This window comes from Tupaia chinensis, unplaced genomic scaffold, assembly GCF_000334495.1.
Source record: "Tupaia chinensis unplaced genomic scaffold, TupChi_1.0 Scaffold147282_1, whole genome shotgun sequence".
Taxonomy (NCBI): domain Eukaryota; kingdom Metazoa; phylum Chordata; class Mammalia; order Scandentia; family Tupaiidae; genus Tupaia; species Tupaia belangeri.
This window is the reverse complement of record NW_006207133.1, coordinates 3,374,925-3,394,040: the sequence shown is the minus strand read 5'-3', so window position 1 is coordinate 3,394,040 and position 19,116 is coordinate 3,374,925. Positions and strand designations below refer to the sequence as shown.

General features: G+C 43.8%; 1 protein-coding gene and 1 pseudogene across 6 annotated transcripts in view; both read right to left on the bottom strand.

The window, feature by feature from the left end:
* Positions 1–19,116, bottom strand: part of CFAP221 (cilia and flagella associated protein 221) — a 130,809-nt gene that overhangs the window by 37,313 nt on the left and 74,380 nt on the right. For all 6 annotated transcript variants that reach the window (XM_006169564.1, XM_006169565.2, XM_006169566.1 and 3 more), the window contains 7 exons: positions 14,260–14,419; positions 9,905–10,025; positions 9,707–9,818; positions 9,406–9,514; positions 5,788–5,875; positions 2,842–2,931; positions 1,442–1,540 (listed from right to left, as the gene is read on the bottom strand). In XM_006169564.1, coding sequence (XP_006169626.1) covers positions 1,442–1,540; positions 2,842–2,931; positions 5,788–5,875; positions 9,406–9,514; positions 9,707–9,818; positions 9,905–10,025; positions 14,260–14,419 — 779 coding nt within the window. The remainder of the gene's footprint in view (positions 1–1,441; positions 1,541–2,841; positions 2,932–5,787; positions 5,876–9,405; positions 9,515–9,706; positions 9,819–9,904; positions 10,026–14,259; positions 14,420–19,116) is intronic.
* Positions 10,599–11,472, bottom strand: LOC114006351 (ribosyldihydronicotinamide dehydrogenase [quinone] pseudogene; annotated as a pseudogene).

The window sequence follows — 19,116 nt, the reverse complement described above, 5'->3', positions numbered from 1 at the left end:
TTTTTTTTTGCTATATGGCATGTGCGCTTGCCAGAAAGACAGAGAGACATAGAGAGACAGAAGGCAAGAAATCTCCCCCCAAAGGGATGGCCACGCCACAATCCCTTCTCCTCCATTCTCCTCTCGGGATCTTGGGCACGCACGCACACGCACCTGGCATGAGTTTAAGCCACCAGGTCCGGGACTCGAATCTCAGTCAACTACATGGGAGTCCAGTGACATAGTCATTATGTCATCTGCAGGTCCCAAAATGCAAATTTATTTTGGTCAAATACAGTGGACATTTATGCAGCTTTTTCACATTAAACATCTTCCATGAAGTTTTTGAAGATTCCTGTTTACATAAGAGAATTGAAGACATATGTCCACGAATTTCACAAACATTCACAGCAGCATTTACTCATTACATCCAAAACGGGAAAACAACTGAAACATCCATCAGCTGATGAATGGGTACAGAAAATGTGGTCTACCAAACAACGGCATATTACTCAGCCATAAAGAGAGATGGAGTACTGACACATGGCACAACACGGTGAACCTTGAAAGTATGTAAGTGAAAAAATCAGTCACAAAACACCCTGTATTGTGATCTCATCTACATGGATGTCCACAAAAGGTGAATCCATAAAGGCAGAAAATAGATCGTTTATTGCCAGGACCAGGGGAAGGGAAGGGGAAGAGGGAGTGACTGCTAGTAGGTAGAGGGCAGTCTTTTTGAGGCAATAAAAGTGTTCTAAAATTAGATAGTGGTGATAGCTCTGAATATACTAAAAACTCTTGAATTGTACACTTCACAGGGGTGACTTTTATAGTATATAAATTGTATCTCACGAAAGGTGTTATTAAAAACCCATTGTTGGGATCAGCAAGCGGTGTAATGGCTATGTCACTTGACTCCCACATAATCAACTGCGGTTTGAGTCCTGGACCCGGTAACTTAAAACTCATGCTGGGCACGTGTGCATGCATGCCAAAAATCCTGAGAGGAGAATGGAGAAGAGGTTGTGACATGGCCACTCCCCATGGGGGGTGATTTCTTGCTTTCTGTCTGTCTCTTCAGTGAGCACATGCACGCTATAGTAAAAATCTTTCTAAATAAAAACAGACAAACAAAACCCCATTGTCTGGAACTAGCAGATGGCAAAATGATTACGTTGCTGGACTCCTACATAGCTGACCAGAGTTTGAGTGCCAGACTCTGCAGCTTAAAACTCACACTGGGCACGTGTATGTGCATGTCCAAAATCCTGAGGAGAGAATGGAGAAGAGATTACAGCATGGCCAATCTGGGGGAAATTTCTTGCTTTCTGTCTCTCTTGGGTGAGTGCATGTGTCTTATAGCAAAAATCTCTCTCAAAAAAACAAACAAAACCCATTGTTTGAGATCTGTGTGCTGATGACTGAATAAGTCGAAATCTCGCCTGATGCTGGGACTTACCTTGCGTGCTATTTGTCGAAACTGTCTTTGTGCTCTGAACCTGTTGACCCAAGTGTTGTTAATGAGTGGATCAAAATTGGGTTGAAATTCCTTGATTTTCTGTAAATATAAAATATAGGCACATCTTACATTAAAATTTGTAACTCCTGGCATAAGCATTTAAACATTTCAGAGTTTGATCCTAAATTGAGTCATTATTTACTTGTTCTGCCCATTACTGAACATTTATTAAACAGTTTAGCATATACAGGACTATAGAGACTATTTCTTGAGTTGGGGACAAGGGAAAGAAGAAAGAAGCAAAACATTTAAGGGACCCAAAATGGAAAGAAGTCTGTCGATGATAATGTGTATGGTAATATCTTTGACTGAAGCAACACACAGTATTCATGACGGGAAAATGCTGTAGTGACTGAATGTTAAAAAAAACAAGAATGATGGAGATGGGAAGATTAGGGAGAACATTTTTCACTGCTAAAATTAAAAGTTGGACTTTGAACCTCAAACTATCACATGACAGAAGGTAGTCAGGTACAGCAGACTGTATGCCACAGAGTTGTTAATTTCAAGAGAAACATTAGTTACAGGTGTTGATGCCTTGTTTGCAAATAAATGGTAAAAGAAACTCTGAAAATGTAAGCATATTAAAATTTATTAAATATATTTTAGTAAAGGGTTTCTATAAAATTGTTTATTATTATTATTTTTATTTTTATTTTTTTGAGAGTTTTTTTTGCTATAGGGTGCGTGCGCTCGCCAGACAGAGAGAAACAGAGAGACAGAAAGTGAGAAAATCACCCCCCAGGGGGGATGGTCACACGGCAATCCCTTCTCCTCCATTCTCCTCTCAGGATCTTGGGCATGCATGCACACGCACCCGTCGTGAGTTTTAAGCCACCGGGTCCGGGACGCGAACCACGGTCGACTACATGGGAGTCCACCGACATAGCCATTATGCAAACTGCTAGTCTCAAAATTGTTTATTATTAAAAAAAATTTCATAAGCTGTAAAGACGTACAGTAATTAAATGTACATTTTAAAAAGATGGGGCCTGGAGGGACCAGCAGTTAGCGTAATGGCTGTGTCATTGGACTCCCATGTAGTTGACCGTGGTTCAAGTCCCAGACTTGTAGCTTAAACTCATGCCGGGCGCGTGTGCATGTGTGCCCAAGATCCTGAGAGGAGAATGGAGTAGAAGGAATTGTGGCATGGCCATCCCCCCTGGAGGGTGATTTCTTGCTTTCTGTCTCTCTGTCTCTCTCTGTCTTTCTGGAGAGCTCTCGCACGCTATAGCAAAAACCTCTCAAAAAAAAAAAAAAAAAGAAAAGAAAAAAAGAAAAAAGAATGTAAAGTTTTCAAAGAAATGCCAATCAGGTTCCACATAAAAGGAATCACCTACCTCTTCTAGATTGTGAACGACCCGTTTTTGGTTAACTTCTGTCTTGAGTCGCTGAAATTCCTTTTCCAAAATAGGATCTCCTCTATCTTGCTGGGGTTTTAATCATCAAAATAATTAAAGTTAAATACAAATGCATAAGACTTCATTTCTCTTTAAAACTGGTAGGAACTCATTAAGCTATTGGTCAAACCCACCCTGAGAGCTCCTGCTGGAAGCTGTGGAGACACACAGGAGCAGGCTAAAATGTTCATTATAATTACGCTTACCCATTAGACCTAGGAAGCCTTTATGGAAACACAGACCCATTATCTTCTTTTTATAACGAGAGGAAATGATTGCCAAGGCACTTAAAATTCACAGCAAGGATTATAGGAAACTAACCATAAGAGAACAGGGGACTTCAAACCGTTCATGAGAAAATGGAACAAAAGTACAGGCTTATTTGGTGCAAAAAGAAATCCATTCATCTTTTCTTTTTAGGCAAGGTGCATTTTCCACGAACTTTTTGAAGACCCTTCATGTATAGATTTCATTGGAAAGAAATGTCCCAGCAAAGTTTTGTGCTCCCATGAGTTAATTATCCAAGTGTCAGGTTTTATAAACCTGGTCACTCCCCTCCTTTCCAAGGTGGTGGAGGTTGACTGCTCCCCCCGTGCAGGGGCACTATCTGCCCTTCTCTGGGATACGCGTCCCAGAGTGGCTCTCCTGCCCCCACTTGCCTGCTCCCCTGACAACCCCTGGGGTTCTCTTCTCTCCCCACAAACTACCATTGACCCCGGGGGTGGGCCAGCTGGGCTCGGATCAGTGTCTATACACGCTAGTCCCTGGAAAGGGGCTGTGCACCCTGCAGACCATGTTTGGTTTCATCTCTCTGTGGGTCCTATGATTTGTTGGTGAGGTACCTCTGAAAACTAGTTTGGCTCTTGAGGATACCATTCATATTTGTTTTATAGACTTAACTGGAAAAATCTATTTTGATCATCATTAACACCCTGTTCAGGAGCAAGAGAGGTGTTTTATTATCACCAGGGCAGTGAGCTGTCTAGTTCTGACTCACACATATCATGAAATGGGAGAAGTTTACAGCCCAGGTCTCAAGGGGAAAGATCCTGGCCCCTACCACCACTAATTATAAAGTAAAGCCATCCATTTAAAGAGGAGATCGGCAAATAGGTTGCTAGAATAAAGTGAAGGGAGATTTCTCGTGTCTTTATGAAGACTTTACTTATTTGTGATGAACACTCTGGAACATTCTTGTCTCCTCTGAGAGTGTGCGGGAGGGTCTGTGTCATTCAGCTACGATGCTGACTTCCTTCTCCCCATCACCTTTATTTGCTCAGCTTTCTTTCATGTGCTTTGGGCTCTCAGGAGCTCCTTGCCAGGGTCACCTGCCAGAGAAAACCCCCTGGGCACACAGAGCAGGATCCCTGTAACACTTGGTCTCCAACGTCCACTCCTCCTCCTCCCTGCCCTGTGAGCACTGCGTCCGCAGTCTGAGAGCTCACGGCACGCCCATAGCACCTGCGTCCTTGAAAAGTTAGAAAGGCGCTCTCCATTGGAGAGGGAGCTCGACATAAAGTACCTGGTATTCTGTTTTCATGACAGCATGCAACAAATCTGAAACACACACCAAACTAAATTTAAATGGCCGTTTCATGGGTGCCATTCCTAGACGTGAAGATTTGCCGATGTAATGATTTTACATTCTTTTGCATGTTTCATGAAAAATAAGACAAATTTACCTGAATATCTGGTTTAGACTCCAAATCTCAGAAGAAAATGTGTTCTCTAAGAGAAACTTACTCATCTCCGATAAGACACAGTTTGTCCCTAGTTCTCTCTACCCACTGCTGCCACATTAAGCTTACCTGAAGCTCATGAACCCAAGCTTAAACATAAGCCTTTTGGAGTGATTGGTGCCCCCATCCCAATTCACGTGTTGAGCCTCTATCGCCCACCTCATCCTGTGACTGTGTTTGGAGATGAGGGTCTTTAAAGAGGGGATCAAGTTAAAACGAGGTCATTAGAATGGATCTTACTCTGATAGAACTGGTGTCCTTACAAGAAGAGGAGATGAGACAGACACACACAGAGGGAGGACCACGTGAAGACACAGGGAGATGGTGGCCATCTCCCAGGATAAAGTCTGCTGTTTTAAGCCACCCAGTCTGTGGCACTTTCTTATGGAAGCCCAAGCAAATTAATACATTTGTGATGATTTCACAAGTCTGACCAATCAAGTCCACGTCCCTCATACACGGAGCCCCAACTGAGTCCTATGCTTTAGATGCTATGGACTTGTTCCCCACGTTCTCTGCATCTGCCCTGCAAGTAACAACTGTGCCCCATGCCACAGTGAGGCCATGGTTGAGACATATTGCACAGTCTGTAGCTCCTGTCCCCAAGGCTGCTGGTGCTGCTCACTGTCTCAGGCATGGCCCCACTCCCGTCAGCTCATTTTGCTCCTGCTCTGCTTGGCTCCTTTGAGAGTCACTGACTTGGGACTATTGCTTGGATCTGGGTCTGGTATGGCTCCTGGTCACCCTCTGCAGGTCCTTTTCTTTGTGCTCTGCAGATGATGGGACAGGTACACCCATGCCCAGAATTCTAGCCTGCATTTAATGATAGCATAACACCATTTCCTCCCTCTAAATGCATTAGTACTCCTCACCACTTTTCCACAATGACACAGTGTCTTCCAGGAAACTTTTCAATCGGATGAGTTCTCTTTCCTCTCTGACTACTGAATGCCCATGATAATGTCGTATAGGTCCCAGGGGACATTATAGCCAACCCTGATTTATGGCTAACCCTTTACTTGTTATCAGCCTCCTTTCCTCCCAACCTAACTACAATGTTTCTTCCTCCTTATATGACATCTTGCGTACGGAAGGAATACAAAATATTCAGGGAAACAAATGATATGAAATTAGCAGTAATTCTGACCTCATATTTGGTGCATGCTCTTTGCCGGTCCTCAGTAAGCTCTTTTTTAAATTTAAAAGACATGTGATCTTTACCAAGGTGCACCTGCCTGGGGAGAAAAAAACTAACTTCCAGAAGCCGTCAGAGTACCACAGTCAACTTTGGGGTGCACTGTCTTTGCCATACTCGACGACTGATAAGTGCTCAGATATTGGAGGAAATATCAGGGGGAGAGAAGTGGTAACATACTCTGCAGGATGGAGCTTATCTTCTAGTAATACATTCTAAAACGTTTATGCATTAAAACATGTGGATGTGCAACATCACTCAGGGAAATGCAAATCAGAACACAAGAACACACCACTTCATGCCAAATGGGATGTCTGTGATAATCATAAAGATGCAAGATGACAGGTATTGCCAAGGATGTGGAAGAACTGGGCCCTTCACATGTTGCTGGTGGGGATGTAAATAGTGCAGCTACCATGCAGAACAGCTTGATGCCTCCTAAAAAAGTTACACATGGGGCCGGCAGGTGGCATGGTGGTTAAGGGCGCTGGACTCCCCTATGGCCGACGGTGGTTTGGGTCCTGGACCTGGTGGCTTTCTCTCTCTCTCTCTTTCTGTTCCTCTCTGGTCAAACTGAAATAAATAAACAAATGGATAAATAAAGTTAAATAAAATAACTATTTTTTAAAAAGTTACATATAGAGTCACCATGTGATTCAGCAAGTCCACTTATAGGTACAGACCCAAGGGAACTGAAAAGATGTGTTCACACAAAAATTTGTAGATAAGCATTCATAGCAGCATTACTCGCAACTGCCAAAAAGTGGAGACCACTTAAATGCCATTAGCTGGTGGATGGATAAATGCAATGCTGTAAGTCTATACACTGGAACATCATCCAGCCATAAAAGGAACAAAGTACTGATACGTGCTTATGTTATGCGTGAACCTTGAAAACATGTGAGGCGAAAGAAGCCAGTCACTAAAGACTGTGTATTGCAGCTTCCCTTTATATAAAACATCCAGAATAGGCAGATCCACGGAGCCAGAAAGTATATTAGTGGTTGCCCGGTGACCGAGGAGGTGGGGCATGGGGAGTGACTACTGGTGGGTATCAGGTTTCTTTCTGAAGTGATGGCAACGCCCTGGAATTAGGTAGTAGTGACAGTTACACAACATTGTAAATACACTGAAAAAAATTTCTGCACTGTACATTTTAAAATAGGGACTTGTACACTGTCACAATTTTCTCACAACTTTGAAAGATCTGAGACTTGGCACTTGGACTTTTTAAGTCCACCATGGGACTTGCCGCACGTTTAAAATAAAAAGTAGCTATGATTTTTAAAGTGGTGAGGAGGTGTCTGAAGAACTGTTTTAGATTCAAGGACACCAAAGAGAAATGCAAAGGAAAACCAAATTGGACCCTAGACATCCTCCTCTAAAACCAAATCATTCTAGGTGTAAAGGACATTACTGGACAATGGGTAAATTTGCCCATAGACTGACTACTAGATAATATCAATGTATCGATATTAACTTTCTTGCAAGAGATCACAGTAATAATTGAGGATGTCATTGTTAGGAGCTAGTTGCTAAAGTATTTGCAGAGAACTGAATTTCCTTACATCTACAACTAACTTCCAAACAGCTCTGAAAACAAGAAAAGGCATGTGTGGGTTTATATGCAGGTGCGTGCGTGAGCGTGTGTATACACCTCTGTGCATGAGTGTATGGAGTGAGGGCAAACATGTGGCATGATGTTAACCTTTAGCGCACCAAGGTCAGGTGTACGAGAGGTCTTGAAAAATGTTGATGGGGGCCAGCAGGTGGCGTGGTGGTTAAAGCACTGGACTCCTACATGGCTGGCTGGTTGAGTTCTAAACTTGGCGGCTTGCTTTCTCTCTCTGTCTCTCTTCCACGTGTCCTATAGCAAATTAAAAAATAATAATAATAAAATTGAATAAAAAATAAATCTTTGGGAACCAGCAGTTAGCGTAATGGCTATGTCGCTGGACTCCCACGTAGTCGACTGTGGTTCGCGTCCCGGACCCGGTGGCTTAAAACTCACGCTGGGCGCGTGTGCGTGCGTACCCAAGATCCCGAGAGGAGAATGGAGGAGAAGGGATTGCGGTGTGACCATCCCCCCTGGGGGGTGATTTCTCGCTTTCTGTCTCTATGTCTCTGTCTGTCTGGTGAGCGCACGTGCCCTGTAGCGAAAAACCTCTCCAAAAAAAAAAAAAAAAAAATCTTTAAAAAATGTTCATATGTGGATATTACAGGCTTAAAATCTGTCAACATAAAAAGCTCGGGAAAAATATGAAGTGAAGAACACCACCTTCAGAGATGTGATTTCAAGTATGGTACAAGAAGCAGGGAAGGGAGGAGAGACACCAGTGCTGACAGTGGAGACTGCTGAGTGACGAAGTTACAGGGATTTTTTTTTTTTCTTATTTTCTTTTTTTGGAGAGGTTTTTGCTATAGGGCGTGTGTGCTTGCCAGAAAGACAGAGAGAGATAGAGAGACAGAAAGCAAGAAATCACCCCCCAGGGGCGATGGTCACGCCGCAATCCCTTCTCCTCCATTCTCCTCTCGGGATCTTGGGCACACACGCACACGTGCCCGGTGTGAGTTTAAGCCATTGGGTCTGGGATGCGAATCATGGTCGACTAAATGGGAGTCCAGTGATGTAACTATTATGCTAACTGCTGGTCCCTCATTTTCTATACTTAAAATTTTTTGTTTTCAGATTTCTTGCAATGACAATGTATCTATTTTTGATAATAGGGGATACTTTAAAAATCTTCAGTTACTTGAAATATTTTCTATTTAACCGAAGCCAGACCATGAATACAGAGTTAGGCTGAAGCAAAAAGAGATTTCTGTTAGAAACAAAGGCCACGGAAACAGGGCAGAGGGTATGGACCCTTTTCTGAAGGGCTTCAAGATCAGGGCAGGTTCTTCTGTGATGGGAAGTACGGAGGCAAGGGTGTGGGTGAGGTTGCCTCTCAATGACACTTTCCAGGAGTCACCTTTTCAGCCCAATTCAAGAGTTTCTAAAGTTTGCTTTGGCTGAATTTGTGCACATGGAAATACCTGGCATGATCTAGTTAAAAAAAAAAAAAAGAAGGTGGTGAAACAGGTTCCATTTTTAATATAGGAGAGTGAGAATTTTCACATATGAGATTTTAAATACCAGGGGCCTCTCCCCACAAACCACATCCCCAGGATCCCCAGAAGGCCCCAGTAAACACAGCATGGACACAGGGCTCATGTGGGGTGGGAGGTGATGAGGAGAGATTTGGGATGCCTAGGCCACTCCGATCTGTCCTGGAGCAAGGGGGGCACTACAGCAGTGGCCAGGAGGGAGCAGGGTCCTGGTGTCTCCCACAGTTCACTCTGATTCTGCCACTGTCTGGTCATAATTACAAAAGAGTAGGGTTTGGTCACATTAATTTATTCCTAATAGAAATCCACTCAGAAATGGAAGGGCCGGTGGAAGAGAAAAAAATGATCAAATTCTTCAAAGGGCATAAAAGGATATTACATTTCAGTGTGTCTCATGTATAAAAGACCATCATTGAAAAACAGCCGTGCTATCACTTAGTACAAATCATTGTTTAATTTTACCACTTAAGGTGATTCTCCATCTCTTCATGAGAGTTCTGTCTGACTTTCTGTTCGAAGAGCGCCTCCTTCATCTGTCTGGTTTTGTAAATTTCATTGCCTTGGTCTAAAACTGAAGGCAGGAGCAAACAAGGATTATGCCAGAAATTGAATGAAAATAATTTGCTGAGAGAAAAACACCTTTCTAATGGCAAACCATAACGGCAATCTAACTGAGGTTCTTTGTTCACAAATAATAAATGAGACAAGCCCTGATTCTTCCGTATCTGCCCAGGGGCTGGTTTAGAGAGGATCAACTAGTTACCTTCTTTCAATTCTTTAATCTTCAACTTTCCTGGTTCTTGGTTTAAAACCGTTGCCACAGCAAATGGATTCGATAAATCCACTGGGAATTTTAAGTTCTGGTATTCAATTTCCTGAGAGACCAGAAAAGTGGGGGGAAATTAGTAATTTCCTTTCTCGGTCATTCCTTCCACCACCTTGATGATAACGCCCACTTTACCTTAATTTTTGGAGGCTTTGTCTTTGCTGGTAGTCGGTGAAAATTGATATGTGTCATTGTTTTTTCTGGGGGCACATTGATTTTCTTAGAAAGATTATTTAATCTCTCAAATTCTTTCAATCTATAGGTTAAAACAAATGTTAAATTAGTATGTAAGCCAATGACTCAAGGCTGCTATTTTTATATTCCTTCTGATAGTACCACAACTTGCAGTTCATCACGTTATCTAAACTGAAAATAAACCTATGTACTGAAACAGTGCTCTCCCCAAATAAATGCAATGTCAGTATATTTAAGTCTAATCTTATATATTGAGATAGCCCACCAATGGTTGTTTTTCCTTACATTCTTTTTAAAATTTTTTTTGTAATAGCCTGGTAAACCCATCAAAAAGTTGAAAAGTTGTAAGTCAAACTATTCCAAGTCCAAAAGCTCCTTGACTTATGATGGGGTTCCGGACCAATAAGGGCACCATAAAACTGAAAACTCCTAAGTGAAATCACTGCAAGTCGGGCAGTCTGTATTAATCACCTGGGTGAATAACATGGCTCAGGGTAGAGTTCAGTCTGACTTGCTTGTCACTGCAATATTGGATGGAAGGTCCTCATTCACATACACCATTAAAGGTCCCCAGTTTGCTCTGCTGCAGTTACTTTGTGAGGCCCCATCTTCCCAGCGCATGTTCTCGGGTGGGCTAGCGTTGCTCATGTGACGTGCACGTGGCACAAAGTGTTTGTTGTGGCCCGAAGTACCAAGGGGATGTGCAGTGGATGGGCTCTTCCTCCCAGGGGTCTTCAGCTGCTGAGCTCACGAAGCCACCATCCCCTCTTTCTTCTTCTGATGCAGACCCAGGAGCAAAACTGATCTGAGGGGCGAGGACTTTAAATCTACAGAAGTGCAACCGCTATGCTGCAGTGTCTGCAGGAAGTACCAGGAGACCCGCTGACTCCCCTTGCTGTACATCTCCGCCGTGCCCACTGTGGTTAAGGAAAGGAGGCCCAACTTAACTCTTGAGAAAACCGGAGTCGTAGACCCCAGGGTGTCGAAGGCGAAGCCCCGGCACCGCCCCGGCACCAGAACTGAAATATCACTACATCAGCTTCCTGAACCTTCTTCTGCCGCTTAATGATGTCGCCTGTCAGATTTCTCTTCTTGCAGGCTTCATAGGCGTCCACCCCATAACCGAAGACCTGCCATGTTGTAGGAAGATGGCTTCTTTCTCTGATTTGGTGAGGCGGCTGGGGCCTTCAGGTGCTCTCAGTCTCCTCTGTGAGCCCAACAACCCGAGGGGGTGGCAGGTCACCGCCTTGCACCGCCAGGAGCAACGCCGGCCAGGTTCTGCCCGCCTCCGCAGCGCGCTGGCAGACACCTGCGGCAGGAGCCCCTCGGTTGTCTGTCCGGACCAGGGCCTTACGATCCTGGGTCAGCCCTTCCCTTACATTCTTAAATGACATCATGAATGAAGAACAGGATGTGCTCAAATATCCTCTTGTGGTCCAGCATAGTTCAGTTTTAGGCTGTTGGTTCTCAATAGCTAAATTTATTGAATTTTAAAATCCTACCTTCATTTTCCTTCAAAGTGAAAGAATGGTTATGCCCGTTGTTTGTAGCAAGATCTTTCACTAAGAGGTTCAGACTATGTTTGGGATATTGTCTGTAACTGAAAAGTGCCTTTGGACCTTGGCAGGTAGAGACAGTGCAGCTAACTATCGATGTTTGTTTTATAAGATGAACAACAGATGTTCGTGACATTACAGAGATAAGAATACACTAGCATTCACTCTGACAGTATGAGGGACTTCAAAAAGTCACGGAAAAGTGGGGGTCAAGTATGACTTTATCTTAGTGTAAATAAATCTTGACGTTCATGAATAACTTTTTCTTTTCCTTTTTTAGAATAATTTAATTTGATTTATTATTTTGATGGTTATTATTTATTATTAAACTTAATTTTATTTATTATTATAATCTTTTTATATTACATTGAATTACATCTATCTTTTTTTTGGAGAAGTTTTTGCTATAGAGCCTGTGCGCTAACCAGAGAGAGAGAGACAGAGAGACAGAAAGTGAGAAATCACCCCCCCGCCCCCGGAGGGGTGGCCACACCGCAATCCTTTCTCCTCCATTCTCCTCTCGGGATCTTGGGCATGCATGCACACACGCCCAGTGTGAGTCTAAGACACTGGGTCCGGGACTCGAACAGTGGTCGACTACATGGGAGTCCAGTGACATAGCCATTACACCAACTGCTGGTCCCTGAATTGCATATATCTTTATAGTGTATTACATTTCTATTACCATGCATATCAGTCAAGACAAAGGTATTAGTATCTACATCATCATCGAATAGCTTTTTATTATTTTTTTCAGATTATTATTATTATTTATTCTCATTTTTTAAAAAAACATTTAATCACTATATATCATTTGACTTGTATAAAGAATTTACCCAACATGAAATACTTCTCGGACCAATCCAGCTGAGAAAACTATACGTGTTATCAACAGGTAATAAACCATTTCTGTGTCCCACTAATGTCGTGCCTCGCTATTTGTTCTCTTGCTATCCTTCTCTATACTCTTCCCTTCTACTACCCCGTTCCGCACTGTCTTCAGCATCCATAACTATTTTCATTGCTTTTATGCCTTTAATATAACTTTTTCATAATATGCATTTCCATGAACTTTTTGAAGATCTCTTGTGTAATAAATCATGACATTAGTTCATATTTTGGTATAAGGTTATTTATCAACATTTAAAAATACTTGCTCCAGGGCACATGCGCTCATCAGAGAGGGAGAGAGAAAGAGAGAGAGAAGGAAGGTGAGAAAGCAAACTACTAGGTCTGGGACTCAAACCACAGCAGGCCATGTGGGAGTCCAGCGCTTTAACCACAACACCACCTGCTGGCCCCATTACTGTACGTTGAATATGTGTGAGGATGTTATTATGTATGATATGCAACTATGCACGAAGGGAAAAGAAGGAAAGCCAAGGCATTTCTTTATCATTTTCAAAATAATGGCCAGGATTTTCTAAGGTTAGTATTTATATTGTGACAACGTTTTCTTTTAACTTTCATAATAATAACGTATATTAGGAAAACTCCTAGGGCTGGCCCGATAACACAGCAGTTAAGTGCAGTGCGTAGGGAGCCTGATCTTACACAGCCGACCGCAGTTCCAATCCTGACCCTGGTGGCTTGGAAAACATGCTGAGTGTGTGGGTATGCATGAGTGCCTCAGATCCCAACAGGAGGAGAAATGGAGGAAAAAGGATTGCGGTGTGACCATGGCCCATGACCCCCTGGGAAGTGCTTTCTCTCTCTCTCTCTCTCTCTCTCTCTCTGGTGAGCACATAAACTCTCTGAAAAAAATAAAAAGTAAACTTATAATATTAACCAGATATATTGGGATGTAAAATACATATTCAAGTGTAAATGGAAGTTTAGAAAAGATTTGTTATGAATAGAATTTCACCCCATTTCACATCTTCATTCTGGCTTTAACCCGATGGTGTTTATAGAAACTTTCTGTGGGGCACATTTACCTCTCCTGTGAAGTCCCCTGTATCTCAAGGGTGTGGCCTTTACTTGTGGAGGTTTGAAACAGGTGCTGCACACAGCAGAACTCAGTTAAGTATGTTATATGAAACTTTAAAAATGGTCATGTTGTTCTGGTCTTATGATTTAATTTTTGAACAGGAGGTAGTGCACTCAAACATGGGCCATCCCATAGGTAAGCCCTGTGAATAAGGAGCTGGATCCCACATGGCCAGCCATGGTTTGAATCCTAGCCCTGGTGGCTTGAAAACATACCCAGAACACGTGTATATGTGTGTGTGTGTGTGTGTGCACGCATGCGTGTGCTCCTAAAATCCTTGCTGAATGGAAAAATGGAGGAAAAGGAATTGTAGTGTGACCATGTCCACTGGGGGGGAGGTGCTTTTTCTGTCTTTCCCTTCTCTCTAGTGAGCGTGTGTGCCCTCTGGCAAAAACAAAAACAAAAACAAACAAACAAACAAAAACCCACAAACAAAAACATCAAAACCCAATGAAAACAAAACCAAAAATAATTCAAATAATACACCAGTAACAATCAGTTTAAGTATTCCTCCAACCACCCCTTTCCCCCCTTTTCTCAATCATTTCTTCCCCTCCTGGCAGAAGCGGCTAGCAGAGTGGTATCCTATGCATTACTTTTGTATTTTAAAGTGTATTTGTAGGCTTATCATGTAAAATACGTTTCTGATGGCATTCTGTTACAAAAAAAGAAAGACAGAAGGGAAGAAATAAAGACTTGAATTTCTGAACAAGTGCCGAGAATAAATAAAGTTTCCAAAGAAGCCGTACGGTAAGGCCATGTTGGGATAGCACGTTCCGGTGAAGACACATTCGTAGGGTTGAGAGTTGAACTGGGAAATCAGTAACCGCATTTTAATTTGCGCAGTTCCATACCGAAAGGGTGTAAACTTAATAGTCACATTGGTCTTCCCATTAGCTGGAATTATTCCTGAGAGGAAAGAAATAAGAAAACGTAATACTCTCTCTTCTTGCTAGGTCCAGCCCAAGAGGCTGACACAAACACCTCCTTCCTATGACAAGCCCAAGTATTTCTGTTACCATTCCAGAGTCTTTTCATTAAACACAAGTGAATCAACGTCAGTGTGTTTACATACATCTTATTTACCAACTACGATGCTAATCCTTTACAATCATTTGATTGTGTCAGTTGTATAAATAATCCACATATCAAGCTGCATTAGTGATTCAGACATAAATTCCCAGAGCCACGAGCTTTAGGCAAATTACAGATACCCATGTTAATGCCGTCGGGAACATACACAAAAGTCTGCCCAAAGAATTCTGCTCCCTCTATTTTGGGGAATTTGAGTCTCCCCTTTCGAATCTTTGGGATGGGCTCTTCTCTCCAAAGTCAAATATCACACCATGCCTGGTTCCTCCTTTGTATCTGCAGTGTCAGCCGTGCTCAGGACATGGTAAGGGCTCACATGGGGAAAGGAGATTGGGATGGAGGGCGACTCACGGCACTGAGCGCGATGAGGCTAATGTTCTGACTCTCACTGAGACTCTTTGGTCCACTCTCCATGTGGGATTTTCTGCCCTGGGCACCTGGGCCTTCCACAGACCCTGCAGAGGCCTTGCTCAGAGCCCAGCATGCCTGGCATGCCCTCCTTCCTGTCTGTCCCCTCCTCGGAATCTTGGACCACTCTTTCTCTCTATGCTCAACTGCATGGACCTTCCACTCAGCCACGTAAGTACATATTGAGGACCTGCTGTGTGCCAGGAGCTATTTTAGGCCCTCGAGACAATAAACACGCTGAAGTTCTAGTTCTTATGGAGCTCACATTCTAGTTGGACAGTAAACCAGAAGAAATAAACAAATGAATATAAAATATGAAAGTAAATCATGACTACCAGCAAGCAAAGTGAAGCAGGGTGTGGAGAAGTGCGTGGAGGGCGAGGTGCTGACCGGGGTAGGAGGAGGACAGGAGAGGGCATTGGCTCTAATGCCCAGTCACTGCCTCAGGGTCTTCCACTTGCTACTCCAAAGGCCTGGAAAGCTCTTCCTCTGAATTTTCTTTTAGCTCCTTCTCTTTCTACCCGGCCTGACCTCATTTGCCATCTGCCTTCCTCTAGGTTAGAGTGTAATTTTTAGGAAAGCAGGTCCCTGCTCATTAGTTCAATGAATTCTCTCTGAATGAGTGAATGAGGCTAAGTTGAAAGCCTCTCTCAACCTATGCATGACATGACCCTCATCCTGCCTCTGCATCCATGGAACTTTCTTCCCTCCCTAAACTTCAGTCAGTCCTATGGAACTCACATACCTCCTGAATGGTAACCGTCCAAAGTTTACTGTTGTCTCCCAGCCAGACAGTGAGCACAAAGCAGATGCCAGGCCCAGATGAGGTCCCCAGCACGGTGCTTCTGAAATGGCTATTGTCAATCTCCAGAGAGCAGAAGTCAAAACCTTTAAGTGACACTCTGAGGGTACAGCAATAAGCCAACTGTTTCTTCCCACTACACTCTGACAACATAGAACAGTTCTGCGACCACAGGTATGTGGGACTTTTCCCACACACCGTGCAAGCTATTCTTCAGCAGCAGGCACCAGCTAGTTCACTGCAGTTCCACCACTGCCTGCCAGGAGGCAGCAGAGGTTCCACAGTGGAGGGCTGTCCCACAAGGCTGTCCCGCCTTCAGATGCCAATTGCAAGCCCTAGTTTGTTTTACTGACCAGCCATAAATCAGAGTTCCCGCAACCTCCCTTGGGTTTGATTCATTTGCTAGGGCAGCTTATAGAACTCAGGGAAACATTTACATCTACCAGTCTACCATAAAGGATGTTAGGAAGGATAGGGTGAAGAGAGGTATAGAGTAGGGGTGTATGGAAAGGAGCACAGAGCTTCCAGACCATCTCTCGGCAAGGTATCCTACTGGAACCCCCACAGGCTCAGCTATCCAGAAACTCTCTGAAACTGATGTCCTTTCAAGGTTTTATGGAGGCTTCATCATGTAGGCATGATTGATGAAATCACTGGCCATTGGGGATTAATTCCACTTTCCGTACTTCCCTCCTCCTCAGAGGTAGGGAGAGGATTGAGAGTCCCAGCCCTTTAATCCTGCCTTGGTCTTTCTGGAGACCAGCCTCCATCCCGAAGAACTTAACGGCTGCCAGCCACCAGCCAATCATTACCACACACTATCAGACACCCCGTGGTGAGCCTCAAGCCCTGCAGGGAAGAATGAACAAGGAGGAAAGCTGGGTCTATCAGCCAAGCCAAGGTCAACTGAACAGAAACCCTGATTCTCCATGATGTGCTGGACTTCAATAACCAGAAGTTGGGTCAGAAAATATTCCCATCTGACCCACAATTCACTGGGGTCTTTAGAATAAGGATGTTCTCATGCTTCTGCTCCAGCTCATTGACTTAAAAAAGAACCACAAGCTTGGAACAAGGATTAAAGTTTGGTCTGACCTGTCCGACTTTTTTTTTGGGGGGGAGAGGTTTATTTGCTATAGGGCGTGTGCGCTCACCAGACAGACAGAGAGAGACATAGAGATAGAAAGCGAGAGCGAGAAATCACCCCCCAGGGGGGATGGTCACGCCGCAATCCCTTCTCCTCCATTCTCCTCTCGGGATCTTGGGCACGCACGCACACGCGCCTGGCGTGAGTTTTAAGCCACCAGGTCCAGGACGCGACCCGCGGATGACTACGTGAGAGTCCCGCGACATAGCCATTACGCTAACTGCTGGTTCCTGTGCCCGACTTATTTTTAAGTGTTCCCAGCCCAGACCTAACACATAAAGCACACTATGGAGGTGTCTAGGCAATGAGCACATGCTGCCTCTTCCATCGAGAGGAATACCAGTGAACACAGCTCTGTGATGGAGAAAGACAGCCGCCGATTGTCAACACGAACAGCTGTAGGAGGCGCCACGTCGTCACAGCTTACTGCTAGGCAAAAAACTGACCGTGGTGCAAAGTATGAGCCATGTTTGAAAACTGAGAAAGGTACCCCCTCCCCCAAATGACTGCTTCACTTTAAAAATCCCAAATAACTATTTAATGACTTCAGTACCATTTCATGTTGGGTCAATTTCAGCTCACTACTCTTAATATACCCAGGACATTGTTAAACCACAGGGCAGGGAGGATGGTAAACAAAGAGGAGAAAGCAGAACTTAGGCTAAGAAATAAAAGCTAAGATAATTCTAATTTAGAGCCCAGCAGGTGGTATGGTGGTTAAGATGTTAGATTCCTACACAGTTGACTGTGGTTTAAGTCCCGGACCTGATGGTTTGAAAATCATGCCGGAGTACGTGTGTGTGCATGCCCAAAATCCTAAGAGGAGACTGGAGGAGAAGAGATTATGGCATGGTCATCCCTTTGGGGGTGGTGGTGGTGATTTTTCACTTTACCTCTCTGTCTCTCTCTGGCTAGTGCATGTACCCTATGGCAAAAACCTAGAGAGGAGAGAGAGAGAGAGAGAGAGAGAGAGAGAGAGAGAGAATATTCTAGTTTATCAATAAAATGAGTATTATTATGAAGAAACTGTAAGAACACCGAAAACACTTTTAACGGTAAATGAAATCACCACCAGGAAACACGACTATGTCTTGCCCGGATTACAAGGACACAACGTGTGCATGATCATGAGCAATTACTAAAAGGAGATGGAAAAGGAAAGCAGCATGTTATTTGTTAGGGAAGTAAGGCCCAGGACGGGGATAATTTTAAAAAAATGTCTTCTTGGGACCAGCAGATGGCATAGTGGTTATGTTGCTAGACTACCATGTAGTTGACCACAGTTCGAGTCCTGGACCTGGCGACTTGACACGCCAGGCGCGTGTGTGTGCATGTCCAAGATTCTGAGAGGAGAATGGAGGAGAAGGGATTGCAGTGTGGCCATCCTCCCGGGGGAGTGACTTCTTGCTTTCTGTCTCTTTGTCTCTCTGGTGAGAGCATGTGCCCTATGGCAAAAATCTCTCTAAAAAAAAAATAAAAAGTCTTCTTCATTACATGTCTATACAGGGCTACATTCAAAAAATTTTCTTTCTGTCTTTTTTCAATGAATGAGAGAGAGAAAGAGAGAGAGAGAGAGAGAGAGAGAGAGGCAGGAAGACAGCGAGAGGTAGAACCCAACAGGGTCCCTGCACTGCAGTCTACCCCCAACTTCAGCCTGCCCAGAGCACGGGCATGCATATGTCTGATGTGTGCAAGGAGGTCTCTGGACATGAACCCGGAACCTTCCCATGTGGAGGAGCCTTATAGAGCATCGCCTTACACTGCACTGCCATCTAGCCCCACCACAATGTCGTTAAAATTTTTGAATAACTTTTTCTTTAAACATTCAGAAAATACACATTATTCTCTCTAAACAGTCATGGGACCATTTAACCCACAGGATTAAAGTGTTAATAAATATTGGTTTTAATCTTTTCAGATTTAGCTTTCTACTACTCTGTGACTTTGGGTAAAACACTCTCTAAGCTGTACTTGGGGAATTAATGTCATGGTTAGAAAATCATCCATGAGCAACTTGCTGGCAAATTCTAACACTGCTTTCGATCTCCTAGATAACAGACGTGAGGGCATCAAGAAGGGAGGGCCACCGCCCGGCCCACAGCGTGACAGTCACGGCCACCGCCCGGCCCACGGCGTGACAGTCACGGCCACCGCCCG